Below are 15292 nucleotides of genomic sequence, written 5' to 3' on the forward strand. Positions count from 1 at the left end.
CAAAACTCCAGGTATTTCCCTCCTTATAGCTGGCAACCCTACTTTCCTCTCAGTGCCTGTTGGTAGGCAACTAAGTTTGGTCCAGTCACCTACTTTGCCCTTCGGGAGAAAACATATTGGGGCCAATCCTGATAGGGTTGCCAACTCCCGATGGGAAATTCCAAACTCCAGGTATTTCCCTCCTTATAGCTGGCAACCCTACTTTCCCCTCAGTGCCTGTTGGTAGGCAACTAAGTTTGGTCCAGTCACCTACTTTGGCCTTTGGGAGAAAACATATTGGGGCCAATCCTGATAGGGTTGCCAACTCCCGATGGGAAATTCCTGGAGATTTGAGGGATGGAGCCTGAAGAGGGTGAGGTTTGAGGAGGGGTGGGACCTCAGACAGGTACAATGCCATAGACTCCACCCTCCAAACCACTCAGTCCCTCATGGGGAACCATTGTTGCCAATCTCCAGGTGAGGGCTGGAGACCACTCAAAATTACAATTGCTCTGCAGAAGGGAGGGCGGAAGTCAGCTGAAGTCAAAGGGGCAGATAATGGTAGGTTGATGGTTAGCTGCGAAGGAGATGGGGTTGCCAACTCCAGGCTGGCAAATTCCTGGGGATTTGAGGGGTGGAGCCTGGAGAGGGTGGGGTTTGCGGAGGGGTGGGACATCAGACAGGTAGAATGCCATAGACTCCACCCTCCAAACCAGCCATTTCGTCCTGGGTAACAATTGTTGCCAATTTCCAGGTGAGGGCTACAGATCACTCAAAATTACAACTGCTCTTCAGGGAGCAGAGATCAGTTCCTCTGGAGAAAACAGTGGACTCTGCCATTATACCCTGCTGAAGTCACCACAGCAAAATGACACTGTTTGCCCAAAGCCAGAGCACTCCCCCAGAGCCTCTTTCTAGATCCCGTTGTATTTATTTCCACAACGGGCTTTACTGCTAGTCAGTATTATAACTGGATTTACAGAAGTTAAATACCGTAGCAAAGCTAGTATCAGGCTAGTCAACTCATAAAAACACGGAATTTTTTTTAAAAAAAGATCTTCACTCAGCAACTAAACATGAGATTAAGGCAATTGCTCTACCAGACTCTGTGAAGAGAATACTCTATAATCACAGTGAAAAAGCCTTCCTTGCAGGACCACATGCATGATCCAGATGGGGGCAGAGAAGGGCCTCCATTGCAGGCCTCAGAGATCAGGCAGGTTTATGCTATACTGGGAGGATATATTATGCTGACATGAAGGGTGTAAAAGCAGGGCAGTAGAAGAGACACAGATGACTACCCTAGTTCCCTTGTTATTGTCTCTCAGATGAGAATTATTGGCAGGCAACCTTAAATGTCCCCAGTGTTCTGGGGGTGAAAAGTGCCGTCAAGTTACAGCCAACTCACTGCAACACCATAGGGTCTTCAGGGCAAGAGATGAATGGAGGTGGTTTGCCATTGCCTTTCTCTACATAGCTACCCTGGACCATCCAAGTACTAACCAGGGCTGACTCTGCTTAACTTGCAAGATCTGACGAGACTGGGCTAGCATGGTCTGACCAGGTCCGGGCCCTGAGTGTTCTACGGAGGCAGAGGAATAAAACCTGTAGTACACAAGACATATATGAACAGGTCAGACACACAGGAGGCCTTGTTCAAATGTGGGCCCAAGATTGTAACACAGTTTTGTAAACACACTGTTATTTGGACTATATGAATACAATGGAGTAATTTTATACTGTGTTGAAGAAAAGAAAAGCTTTGTTCTTCAAGGCACACAGCAATTGCTGGAAGAGGTACAAAGGAATACCTTACCCACCCCCTCTGGTGTGATTTTTATTTTTCTATTTATTAAATGTATGAATAGCCCCATCCCTACTATCATAGGGCTCTGGGTGATGTACAGTAGCATTACAAACAATAACCAGATAAAACAATAAATCTTATCAAATTACATTTTAAAAAACAGATGGCAAATAGTAGTACTTATAATTAGTTATTCCTATATTCAGGGGTCATTTCGTAGAAAAAGAGGTGCAGGAGCTCATTAACACATCTCATTAGGATAACGTATTTGCATATGCCACACCCTCTGACATCACCGGAAGTGTGTCAGAAGGCAACACCCACCGCTCAGGCTCCACTGGACTGTTTTGGATTGCTAGCTATTGGGGGGGGGGCGTGCAGTTCTGTCCTCGCAGAGAATGGAGAGCTTGTACCTGAATAAAACTTGGTCTTAAAGGTGCCACTGGACTGTTTTGGACCGGGGGGGCGGGGGGCTCTGCAACTTACCTGGCTGCTTCTTGCTCTGACTGAGGGCTGCTGAGAGCAGGGGGTGAGGCTTGTTGCATGTGCCCACCCCCTGGGCTCTTTACTGCCAGAACTCCGCTCCTGTGCACTCCTGCAGGAAATAACCCCTGCCTATATTATAGACTGCTGGCCGCTTCGCGGGAAGGGGAAAGAGGTCGAAACAAGCATGGAAAACTGAGGAGGGTGCCAGCTGAGATAAAAAAACCATTGCTGTCCTCAACCAGAAGCCTGGTGGAACATCTCTGCCTTGCAGGCCCTGTGGAATTGTGTAAGGTCCCACAGGGCCCTGACAGCATTTGGCAGAGTTCCACCAGGTTGGGGACAGGACAGCTGGATATCCTTAGGGCCGGGGACCATCAGCGTGTTGTTATCCAAGGAGTGCAACGCCCTTCTGGGGACATCCAGCAAAATTCAGTAAAATCTGAACAGGTAACTCTTGAACATATGAAGCTGCTCTATCCTAAGTCAGACCACTGATCTATCATGGTCTCTACTGTCTACTCTGACTGGCAGCAGCTCTCCAGGGCCTCAAGGGTATTTTCACACCACCGACTATCCAAGCCCTTTAACTAGAGATACCAGGAATTGAACTTGGCATCTTTAGCAAGCAAAGTAGATACTGTGCTACAACTGAGTTATGACCTTTCAGTTCATATGTGTGAGACTGCTTCCATTTTCATCGGTGTGCGCGGCTGATGGGGACCCAAACTGCCCTGTGCAGCCGGACTTGCGGAAGTAATTATGTCCCTTATTCCAGCAATCCTGGCTGTGCATTCAAGAGCCAATCCAAGGAAGCCACTGTCCAGATAAGCTCTAAGCAATGAACAGCCAAGCTGGAGGCAGAATAGTGGGCTTGAATCCTGCAAACGTGACCTCATGATGACAGTTCTATGGGCCTTGGCTTGCTGAACCAGTCATCCTCAAAAGCCAAGCTAGGGACCAGACGCTGTGCTCACCTTCCAAAGGGTGACGGTCATTCTTTGGTAACTTGGGGGAGAGAGGAGCACTGTATGGAGGGGAATCTTGGGAATATCTCTTTGTACCCCGGCCTGGTCCCTGCAGAGAGCCGTCTAACGAAATGCTTCTGTCTAGGGGAAGAGAGAACAAGCCCACTTAGGCATCTTCCTGAGAAATTCCACCCTTGTTCAATTCTCTGGGGTGGTCAGTTTTTTACCTGCCAGTTTTTTACCTCCCCTGAAGAGGGAACACAGATGTAGATGGTTCATAGCACAACCCCCCCCCCCCATTGCCAAGAAAGGGATGACATCTATTGTCTAGTACAGCTTCCCACTGTAAATTCACATAAAGTCTACTATCTGGTCTTGATCTCTGGCAGAGGAGCTTTTCACAGGGGTTTGGAATACTATACTGGAAAACATGGTAAGGGGAAACTGAGCTCCTTGTTTCCAGTGAATATGTTTGAACATCAAAATTGTAAAGAGAAGTGCTGCCTTTTAAAGAGGGGTAAAGAGGCGATATTTACAAGGCAGATTAAAACTACACAAATCTGAGCACTGAGACATTCAAAGAAACTCCTCAGTGCAGAGAACATGATTCTGAACTGCATCTATTAGCTAGAAGACTGTCAGAAGAAACTACTCAAAATGAGTGCATGTAGACAGATGTCTGTCTGCTTGTTCTCTGTTCTCCCCCCAGCTCTGAAAGATATACCTATTTGTTGCAAGCAAGTTCAAACAGATGTGCGCAACCACTGAGGGAAGCATGCACAAACTGGAAGCGCACTCCAGATGCCTCCTGCCCCACCACAAAGGACCCTGGCGAAAGCCCTCTTTGCAGAGGGAGCCCACAGCCAGCATCAAAAGCACGCAAATTGCAAACCCGGACTAGCTCCCCACAAAAAAAGCGACAGCATGTCCCTGAATCCGCTGTGATGGCACAGGGGACTCTTTGGAGGGTGGTCTGTCATTTGACATCTATGAACAGTGCCGCCAACTTGCCATTCGAAGCAGGATCTTTAACCTTACTGTAAAGGATGCCACCACACTTTTTGCAAGGTTGCTTTCCATAAGTTATGCATAGCACACAATCTGAGGTATTTATCTGCCCAGGACACACAGTCCTGCTTATAAATGATGTCTCCAACATGTGTGAAACGCTTTGTCCTACTTTACACAGACCACTCCTCTTACCTTTGGCAATTAAGCACAGGCTGGTAATCGTCCACACACTCTCTAACTGGACTGTTTACTGTTCTGGCAGGACTTTGGTCCCTTTTATGTTCTGGACAGTTAGTGGAACTTGCTTACATCTTAAGACTGTGGGAGGGTTCTATCCTGAAGTGGTTAATTCCTGGTTTTATTGCTTTTGTAAGTGAACTGGGATTGGATGGCTAGTTTTATGGTTTATCTGAGGGTTTGCTGCTACTTTCTTGTTTTCTTCTTTCGCAGTATTTCAATTGTTGCACCTCACTAGGCTGGATCTAATCACCTTTTTTGTCGGTGAGACAGGAAGGAGGGGGACCCCCCCCTCAAAAAAGGCTAAGCTGCAAATCATGAGACCTACATGCCCAAAAGCCATGTGAGTCTTTAGTATGGAGAGGAATTGGGTGACGTTGAATGGTGTGTGTGTGGGGGGGAACTGTCTGGATCCATTTTATAGGCCTTTATACTTTTACTTATAAGCCACTATTTTTAGTAGAGGGGCAGAGGAAAATCCTCTAAATCAGAGGTGTCAAACTCATTTGTTATGAGGGCCGGATTTGACATAAATGTCACTTTGTCGGGCCTGGTCATGTGTACCATAAAATGTAATGCTAGGTACCGGAGATATAAATTGTATTAAACACAGCAGCTAAGAAGCTCTGTTGGTGTATCCTCACTGCAAGGCCCCGTGAACTGGGAGGGGGCTGCAAAGGAAAACCCATATGGGTGGACTGGAGAGCTAGTGGTATAGCACTGGGCAGACACTCCCACGCTGCTTGACTACTGTGGACAAGGTTGTTCCGCCCTGCTGAAGCCACATTTGGAGTGGCTTTGCCCACCCACCCCCCCGAGCAGTCTCCTGTTCCCTCCCTTGCAATAGTTGCTCGCAGGCTGCATAAGAGCCCTGGACCGGCCGGTTCCAGCCCCCGGGCCTTATGTTTGACACCCCTGCTCTAAATAAACATTCTCCCATCCTTCAAATGAACAAATGGAGCTGCCTTATACTGAATCACCCTCAGTCCATCAAGGTCAATACTGTCTACTCAGCCTGGCAGCGGCTCTCCAGGGTCTCAGGCAGAGGTCTTTCCCATCACCTAGTGTTTGGTCCTTCTAGCTGGAGATGCTGGGAATTGAACCTGGAACCTTCTGCATGCAAAGCAGAGGCTCTTCCACTAACTCTGTTTGTGTTTACATACATATAGACACACACACACACACACACACACACACCGCTGCAGCTTCATTCATCTGCTGGTGAGCTCTGGCCCGTGGAAACTCATGCCCCAATAAACATGTTAGTTTTATGATACTATAAGAAAACTCTCTGTTGCTCTGGTTGGAAAAGACTAAAACTGCTGACCCTCCAAAGTTCAGGAGTGTTGCCCAAGTGAAGCCTGCAAGCAAAAGGCAGCAAGAATTGCTCACCAGCAAAACCCGGGGGGAGGGGGGGGACACCACTTGTCCTCCTGCCTTCCTCTGGTGACTTTGAACTTTGCTTGGTGGGAATGTTGTTCCACCTGGGGCAATGACTGCAACAGTCCCCCTCAGCCCCAGCTCCTACCTGGTAGGTACCTGTCGTGGTCGTACTCGCGGGAGTGATGCATGTGGTGCTGAGTGAACGGTTGGTTGCCGAAGAGGTTGTCACTGCGGAGGTTGTGGCAGAGCTTCTCGAGGAAGCGGAGGACGTACGTGATGCTGTTGACAGCTGGCAAGTTCAAGGTGTGCTGCTCATGATCGAACACAGCTGGTGGCGGAAAGGACATAGACAAATGTCTTAAAGCTCTCCTGTGACGGACTGGAAGTCCTGGATCATACAGTGCCTCTCGCCACTGGTGATGTGGATGTTCATACTTGTATTCATCAACACATGACAGGGCTGCGGTATGAATCCAGTGCCTCCTCTGACTCCCCAAAAGTTCTCTTCTGATGTGAAATGTTTACAGCTGTGTCAGTCAAAAGTAAAATCCAAGAAGCTGCAAAGATAATCCCTGTAATACCTTTTATTAGGACCAACCCAGGGACACTCAGCCACATGCCAATTTTAAATTTCTTCAAAACTCACGATTCTAAAGGCCAAGGTATAAGAGTCGGGCGTCCCCACAGATGTACCACCATTTTAGAGAGTGAGTTTCCTCTAGGAATGCCTTTAAATTGTGTAACAGGGTTACAGTTCTGTCCAGGACCACCACAGCACAGGGGGAAAGAGGAGATCCTGTTTCCCCAGCTGTGCCATTTTTCTGAATCAAAATGGGCTGGGGGGGGGGCGTGAGCAAAATAGCTCCCCCTCGGCACATTGAGGAGGAGTAGATACCCCTTCTCCCGCTGGGCTGCAGGGGTCCCTAACAGAACCAGGCTCCTGTGATGCAGTTTAAGGGAGTTCTGAGGTGGTCTATGCCTTTGTAATCTTGCAGTTGGACTGCTGTAAAGTGCTTGACATGGGGCTGCCCTGAAAGACAACTCAGAAACTTCCATTTGTGCAAAAATGAAGCGGCCTGCCAGTTATCAAGGGCTAGTCAGAGTCAACATATCACACCTATACTAAAGCAATTACAGTGGCTACCTGTCTGTTTGAGAGGGAACTGGTTTCTCCTTTGAACTGGTGCAAATCTGATTTTCGTAAGCTGCCTTGAGCGCATTAACGAAAACAGAGACAAATCTAATAATAAAATAAATCATGTCTAGCAGCAAAAGGCCTTGAAAGTCTGAAGAAGATCGACTGACTTCAATGAAACTGCCACAAGAGCAAGGGGCCACCCTTCCCACAGTCTTCTAGAAAGCACATGATTCAAGGCTGGGTGCACCTGAACATGCAGGTTCCCCCGAGTCACCACGGCTAGTCGCCACTGATAGACCCATCCTCCATGAATCTGTCTAATCCTCTTTTAAAGCTGTCTAAGCCTGTAGCCAGCACTACTTCATAATGTAACTATACAAACTCTCTTCTCTTTCATTCTTTGAGACAGATGAAAAGACACAACTAGGCCATGGGCGGTCAAAATGTCCCCTCTGAAGCATACAGTCAAGAACTGGGCAGAACAAGGAAACCACTGCGGTGCTCTTCACCTGAAATAATCTCGCCTCCGTGGCCTTGTTTCAGGAACGAGAAGACAGTTTTCTGGTGGTAAGCACAGTCGATGCAAGCTTGAACTGCCTGTTGGAGGACCACGGATGCTCGAGCTGGCCCAAAATGGTCAGGTAACTGCTGGACTTTCTTTTTGTCCAGGTGAGGCCCAGTGCTCCCGTTCTTATTCAAGTAGATACAAACTGTGGAGAAAGACAAGATGGTTCCGATAACTGAGAGAAACATGAAGACACCTTTCGGATAACCATAGCTCCCCCAGATCCACCATCTCTGCTGCTGAAACACTATCCCCGGTCACAGAGTTTGGCTGAGCCTTGGAGGACTGGCCCTAATGCTTTAACCATCAAGCAGGTGCACAAATGGAGAGCCTTCATCCCACAGGAAGCAACTGTGGCTGAGTTCCAGGCTGACTAGGGAAGAAAAGCCTTGCTTTCTTATTTATATAATCCAGTCTGTCAAATACTGCTGCATGAACAAGTCCAGAGGGGTAGCCATGCTACTCTGTTGTAGCAAAGGGCTTTTCAGCCCATTGTTTCATTGCTGGCGTGCCCATCTATATATATATAAGTCCCCTCACCGTAAAATCAATGCCCAAGCCAAACTGCTGGACCTAGAGACACCAAATTCAGGGAGAGCGCTCCTACCGTGGCGTAGGTGCTCGCTAAGAAGGGATTTTTAGAAATTCAACCCCTAAGTGGGTCAAAAGGGGGAAAATGTGCCCCCCATTGATTCCTATGCAGCTGCCAGGCAGCTGCCTCTCTGTACCCCCCACTCTCTGGTAAGCTGCAGAGCTCAGTGTTCTGAGGTAAAAAAACCCAACAGTAACGGGGGACTGCAAAGAGCTAATGACAATTGAGGAAATCAGGAGTGGCCAAGAACCACCTGTGAGGTTCAGTAATGCTGCTGGCCCAGCATCTCTGATGGCTTCCAACACACTCCCCCCACCTAACAGGCGGTTGTCTGTCAGGTGCAGCCCCACCTCCACTGTGGTTTCTAATACTCCTCCCTCCTCCCCCTCCTACACTGGACAGGCAGCTGCCTGTCAGGTATAGGAGAGGAGGTGGGATGGCTTACAACACACTCCCCCCACCTCCTACACCTAACAGGCAGTTGGTTGTCTGTCAGGTGCAGCAGCAGTTGCAGGGTGCTTAAAGCCATGAGGGAGCCTGCCCCAGCAGTAATGCCTTAGTGATCCTGCCAACCCTGCCTCCACAGTGGCTTCTTATACTCCTCAACCCTCCCCCTCCTATGTTGGACAGGCAGCTGCCTATCAGGTGTAAGAGAGGAGGTGGGATGCTTACAGCTGCCAGGGAGGTTTGGCTCAGCAGGATTGCCTTAGCACTGCTGCTGGCCCAGCCTCCCCGATGCCTTTAAATACAAGCCCCCCCCACACACACACACCAGACAGGCCGGTGTCTGTCAGGTGTAGGAGCAGGGCCAGGGTATGAATGTTTATGGGGAGATATTAAAGGACATTTCTAGGAGCCACTTTGATGCGTGCCTCCCTCATGAACCTGAAGAAATCTCCACCACATCACCACTCCCTCACACCAACTCCCCCTCACACCTCTCACCTCTTACTGCCCCCAAGAAAGCTCCTAGCAAACGTCGAGCCAGATACACCAACGCTACAAGGAGGAGGCAACTTAGGAATGCGGCAAAGACATTTGCACATAGTACTCCTGCAGTGCACTGAGCTGCACAGGCCAAGTACCAGCAAGATCACCCTGAGGTGCTCAGAACAACACAGTCTCCATATGAGCAAAACAATCCAGGAACACAAGTAGAGAGGCCATCACTTTCGTGGAAGGTGGCAGGAGTTGACTTAACAGACGACTGATTCTTAAATGGACAGTTCTATGTGGCCTGCTCCAGAGTGAGCTCACCAAGCAGCCTGGTGATCCCAGCACCGGAGGGCAGAACCACCAATGTGGGCTAGAAGAGAGGTCCTTCAGTAGAGAGAGAAAAAGTACGTATGTCTCACTTCATTTCTTACACTACAATCTTCTCCGTTAGAATTGCTACAAAAAATGTCACATTTAAAATTTCACATCATCAGTGTTATAACTGGATTTATGGAACTTAAATATCGTAGCGAGGCACGGGTGGCAGCTTCTTTTTTCTCTTCCACATGTGTTTTGTTCCCTCCAGTGGTCGCTTTGGTATGTCATCACTGTATCACTGGTTTATTCCCGAGCACTTTAAAAATGCAGGGAAACAGCCCTGACCTGGATAGCCCAGGCAAGCCTGATCTCGTCAGATCTTGGAAGCTAAGCAGGGTCGACTCTGGCAAGTGCTTGGATGGGAGACCTTCTCGGAATACCAGCAGTCAGGAGGACAGGGGCAGGCTTTATTCAGCCACCTCTCTGAATATCCTCCAGGCCCCCAGTAGGGGTCAATCACCAGAGGTCGCCATGACTTTCAGGTGGACACACACACACACACACACATGAAAAAACTCCCCCCCCCCCCAATGCATGGAAATAATCTGGAGATGCAAAGATGAAATATCAAAATGAACACTAGGGGGAGCAAAATATATGCTGAAAAGCAAAATCCCCTGGATGCAGTACGGGCACACAAGGGATGAAAATAATAAGTGCAGGGGAAAAGCCCAAAGTTTCAGGTAGGTAACTGTGCTGGTCTGCAGTAAACCTATCTGATGAAGGGAGCTTTGACTCTCAAAAGCTCATACCCTGGAAATTTTGTTGGCCTCTAAGGTGCTATGGGACCCGAATCTTGTGGCAGAATTGCACAGGAGTCCAGTAGCACCTTAAAAGCTGAACAAAAATTTCTTTCAGAATGAGCTTTCATGAGTCATAGCTAACCTCTTCAGATGCAGAGGAAGTGACTCACAAAAGCTCATGCTGAAATATGTCTTGCGAGGCTTTTAAGCCGCTACTGGACTCCTAAGATAATGTTCAAACAGTTCAGCCACAATGGAACCCAAGCTGTGCCTCACAGGTAAGCAAGCTCCTTGCCTGCAGTGATCTTTCCCATCCAGACTGGAAGGAGGAGTTCAGCCATCTTGTGACCAATCAATCTGTTGGTCAGCATGGAGGTGATGAGGGGTAGAGAAAAGCAGGAACAGCAAAAAGATACACTTGCATCAATCCACCGGCAAAGAACTGTGAAAACCGCTATGTGAATACCTACAAAAGACTTGCACTTTTTAAAAAATGTTGCTGGCTTTATGGCAGATCTTCCACTTGTGATGGTTAAAGGCATTTCTAAGCACAAACAGCGCTCAACTAGTGAAGCTTTCTGGACAAGGAGATGGGAGCGTGCATGCATGCCGTTACCAGCCAAGATGGAGACCTTCCAAATCAAGTGGCAAAAATGAGTAACTAGGAGGTGAAGCGGGGAGGGTTGCGACCAATATCCAACTGCTGGTGGTGCAGTTTGAAATGTAGATGACTGCAGACAAAGCTGCCCCGCCACAGGATGCATTTCGATCTGATGGAACTGTTCAGAGCATGCACTTACCAGCAGATGGTGCTTGGCAGAACTTACTGGACCGCTCACATTGCAGACCAGCAGTTCTTGAAGTGACACTGTGGATTTGCACATTTCACCGACCACATTATAGCTTTGTTTTTCTTAGCTGTGTTTTCTTTCATTACTCATATAGGCAAAAGTACAAAAAAGGGGGCATTTCTCAGATCAGGCATTACCATGCAGCCAAAAAAGCACTACCATTCTGCACGTTACCCTAAACACCCTCTCTCTCCACACCACATGGGTATGCGTAAAAGAATAACAACATGCTAGGAGATGAGAAGTGGGGGGAAAGAGACTACTTCGGTATGCCGCAGGCATGTGTAAATCCATACCCTGTGGAAGCTTCTTAAGAAGGAGAACAAGCCAATGTCTTCTGAACCACCACAGCATACAAGTCTAGTCCCCTGCCTGGGAGTCTAATTCAACTGCTGCCTCACGATTCCAGGATGAATGTCACGATGAAAAGCTTATGAGTCATCTTCAAAGGCTTCTGACATTTCTGCTGCAACTCCAGAGTTATGTGCATATGCACACTCCAACGGAGAGATGAAGGAAAATGGGAGGGAGAACCTTTGACTCTCATAACCCTGTTTACTTGTGTTTCTTAGGTCACCCTAGCTTCCTGCTGTCACACTGATGACTGCCACTGCTCCAGTCTCCCTTACGTCCGCTTAACCAAATGCCCAGAAAGGACAGCAGACCACATCACGTACCTGTAGGGGCCTGCATGGCAGAGCTGGGGATTGTTGCCGCATCTTGGGGCACTGTACTCGTATCAGGTTCAGGAGTGCTGGTTGTAGGGGAGGTGGGGGCTGGATTCAGCAGAGTTCGAGGCTTCCTCTGGAGAAAACAAAGGAGAGAGAGATTAATAAGCCAGACAGCCAGTGGGGCATGGTGGTTAGAGTGTCAGACTGGGGTCTGGAAGAGCCAGGTTTGAATCCCTACTCTGCCAAGGAAGCCTGCTGGGTGACCTTGGGCCAATCCCACACTTTCAGCCTAACCCACCTCTACTGGGCTGTTGTGAGGATAAAATGGAGGAGAACAATGTAAGCCACTTTGGTCCTCACTAGGGAGAAAGGTGGGGTATAAGTCAAGTAAATAATTAAATAAAAAAGCTCGAATCGGGGGGGGGGGTGGGGGGTGGAATTCAGCAGGCAGAAGAAACTGCCAGGGATAGATAACATAGCATGGACAGCATGCTCGGAAGGAAATCAGGAAGAAATGGTGAGTCACAGTGCAATCCTAAACAGAGAGTTACAACCTTCCAAGTCCAGTCAGTGGGTTTAGAAAGGTGCAACTCTTTCTTAGGAGGGCAGTATTAGTGATCAGGTTTACAGGCAGCGGATAAAAATGACCCAAGGCAACAGTAATCAATAAGAGGGGCTGTGGAGAGTTTAGTCAGTGACAAGGAACTGAAGTTTTAAAGCAAGACTGTCTGGTTTAAATATGTCTGTTACTCCTTTGCCTCCTGAGCGTTCTCTGAGCTCACATACAGAAGTCCTCAGCAGCCTCCCAGCCGACTACTGGCCAAACGAGGAGCTGCTTTGCTTTAAGGGGGGGGGGGCATCAGGGGCCTTCAGCTCTCAGTAGCACTTGTTGCCACCCAGAAGCCTGTGAGGCATTTTGAAAATATTTGGGTATCTGAGTTATGAAAAATGGCAAATTAGAGCACAAGGCGGTGTCCTGACTGAGACGGCAGGTGGTAGGCGTTACAAAACACTGATAATATTTGAACAGCCGCAGCAAGCGCTTATCAGTGACAGCGCCGTTTCAACAGAATGAATTTTTATTTACTTATTAACAGGATTTATCAGAAAGGTTCACAAAGACATGCGTCCTTAATAATAAAATGAAATTATTTAAGAAACAAAAAAAAGAAAATCCAATAAATGCACAGTCAAGCCAAATGTAGAACTAATTAAAAAAAAAGTACAATTAACATTACAAAGATCAGCAACTGATACACTCTCAGTTTCCAAATGCCTGGTGGAATAAATAGGTCTTAACCTGTTTCCAGGGAGAAGCCAGCTGCCTGAGATGTACGAAATGGTGAAAGAAGAAGAGGCCGTCTGGGATGTACCCAATTTAAATTTATATTACGTCACCGGTTGTTTTATTTGGATTTGTACATTGATTTATGGTCAAAGCAATGACTCGAAACCTTTCAAAGAAGAATATATAGGCAATAATTTAAGTTCTAGACTAGGATAGGGCATTAAAAATAAAGAATCACTATCTTTTTAATGTTTTAAGAATATGCGAAAGATGTACATGGATCTCCCTCTAAAATGCCAATTGTCTCTGGCACACAACACAGGACTACATTCATCAAACACAGATAGCTTTAACTAGAGGTTTAAGAAAGTATCATCAGTTTTTGGATCTATGAAAACTGGGTATGTTTGGGTGAGTATATGCCCTGAGACCTGGATAGCCCAGGCAAGCCTGATCTTGTCAGTTCTTGGAAGCTCAGCAGGGCTGGCCCAGATCAGTATTTGGATGAGAGACCACCAAGGAATACCAGGGTTGCAATGCAGAGGCAGGCAATGGCAAACCACCCCCGAACATCTCTTGCCTAAAAACCGATTGAGGTCACCAAAAGTCAGAAGAGACTTGACAGCAAAAAAATAAACACAAAATTCTAAAGAAACGAACAAACACAGCCCTTTTGAATCGTGATGTTAGTAAACACTCCTCCAGAATAAGTGCATTGTAACTGGCTTCCTGGGACAGAGGCCTTTTGCTCCAACGTCTTTTGAGTGTAACCTAATACTGGAAGCTAGCTAACGCTCTGGGGGATAACCATGTCCACTGTTATAATATCCTGAGCCCTAGAATACTGATGCCTGGCTCTAGCTCTAGGTCTTGGCTGGGACAGCTTTAATAGAGGAATGTACAAATGTGCAGCCGTGCACACCCCATCAACCTACCTTACTGCCGGGCTTTGGTCCCCTCTTTTTGGGGAATTTCAAAGGTTCCACTGCCTTTGAGGGGGCAGGGATGGGGTGGGTGGTCAGAGCCTTCGGTGTCCGGCCTCGCTTCCGACCGGGTTTGCGACCCCTCTGCCCAGGCTGATGGTCCAGCATGGTCTTTGAGCCACTGTGCATACTGCTCTTGTCAGAGATCACATCGGGGACAGGGAACGAGCTCTTGGGAATCACCACTGCCACAGAAGAGAAGACAAAGTGTGTGTCACCACAGCCTTGGGCCAAAAAAAAAGGTATAATCCCTGACCAAAGGTACCCAACCACCACAAAATCAGGGATCTTGAAGCAGCACTATCGGTCTTGAAGTGAAGAGTCATAAATATGCAGTCAAAGACCCTACACACAATGTGGAAAATCTATCCTTAAGACTTCTTTATTTCCCCCCTCTGGAAACAGCATGCCTTGGCTTGACTGCTGGACCTTTCCTTTTGTATTAAGAACAATTTGAAAATAGAAGCAAAGGTTCACATTTGACAATGTGAGGATGAATGCACGCCCAATGTGAACGTTTTCTGCCACTGAGATCATCCAGACAGATTTTGCTCCATGGCTTGGATCCTATGCCGTTTCAGAGGAGCTGTGCAATGCAAACTTTGCTGATTCTCTTGGGTCAGTGGATCCCCAGAGACATCATGGGAGGGGTTGAAATGGGCTGCAGCAGTGAGAGCACAGAATTGGCAAAAATAGCCTGCCTCCTCTTTCACGAGTCCAGAGGGCACCTGGGATCCAAACCCGTGTGTTCCCACGCCTTCTGAGGGACGTCAGGTAGTCAGATGGCACAGGGCCTTCTCTGTGGTTGCCCATTCCCTTCCCTGAAAAGCCCACTTGGTACCATCTTCACTAGCCTTTCATAAGGCAGCCAACCTTACAATTGTCAGCCCAGATTTTTATTTTCATTTATGCTCACCACCATACCCCGTGGGAATGTTAACCCACCCTATGTATTTCTCTGTAGATGGTTTACTCCCTTTTTACAGGCTACCTGCACATTAGGTCTCGTTTTTATAATCTCATGTGTAATTTACGTTTATTTTACGAGGTGGTTCGCTGCTTTGAGGGATGTAAAAACGAACAAAACCATCCATACGAAAGCAGATGAACTCATCTTTACAGGCTTGAGCTTAGATCGCAGGATGATTCCATGCCTCTGTGATAGTTTCCCAGCACCCGACTCTGAGACTGTGACACGACACAACATGCCATAAGAAATTAATTGCTACGTTAGTAACTTGCAAATGCTACGGGGATGGCAACAGCCTTTCTAAAGCTG

General features: G+C 47.6%; 1 protein-coding gene across 2 annotated transcripts in view; it reads right to left on the bottom strand.

Moving 5' to 3' along the window:
• The window catches only part of SCMH1 (sex comb on midleg homolog 1 (Drosophila)), a 62398-nt gene that overhangs the window by 9959 nt on the left and 37147 nt on the right, over positions 1 to 15292 (bottom strand). The window contains exons 9-13 of one of the 2 annotated variants that reach the window (XM_015411692.1): positions 13966 to 14198; positions 11749 to 11875; positions 7516 to 7716; positions 6014 to 6196; positions 3247 to 3378 (exon numbers count right to left, since the gene is read on the bottom strand). In XM_015411692.1, the coding sequence (XP_015267178.1) occupies positions 3247 to 3378; positions 6014 to 6196; positions 7516 to 7716; positions 11749 to 11875; positions 13966 to 14198 (876 nt within the window). The remainder of the gene's footprint in view (positions 1 to 3246; positions 3379 to 6013; positions 6197 to 7515; positions 7717 to 11748; positions 11876 to 13965; positions 14199 to 15292) is intronic. The other variant, XM_015411693.1, reaches the window with a different exon arrangement.

The sequence above is a fragment of the Gekko japonicus genome, unplaced genomic scaffold (assembly GCF_001447785.1).
Source record: "Gekko japonicus isolate JY-2015 unplaced genomic scaffold, Gekko_japonicus_V1.1 scaffold112, whole genome shotgun sequence".
In the NCBI taxonomy this organism is placed as follows: domain Eukaryota; kingdom Metazoa; phylum Chordata; class Lepidosauria; order Squamata; family Gekkonidae; genus Gekko; species Gekko japonicus.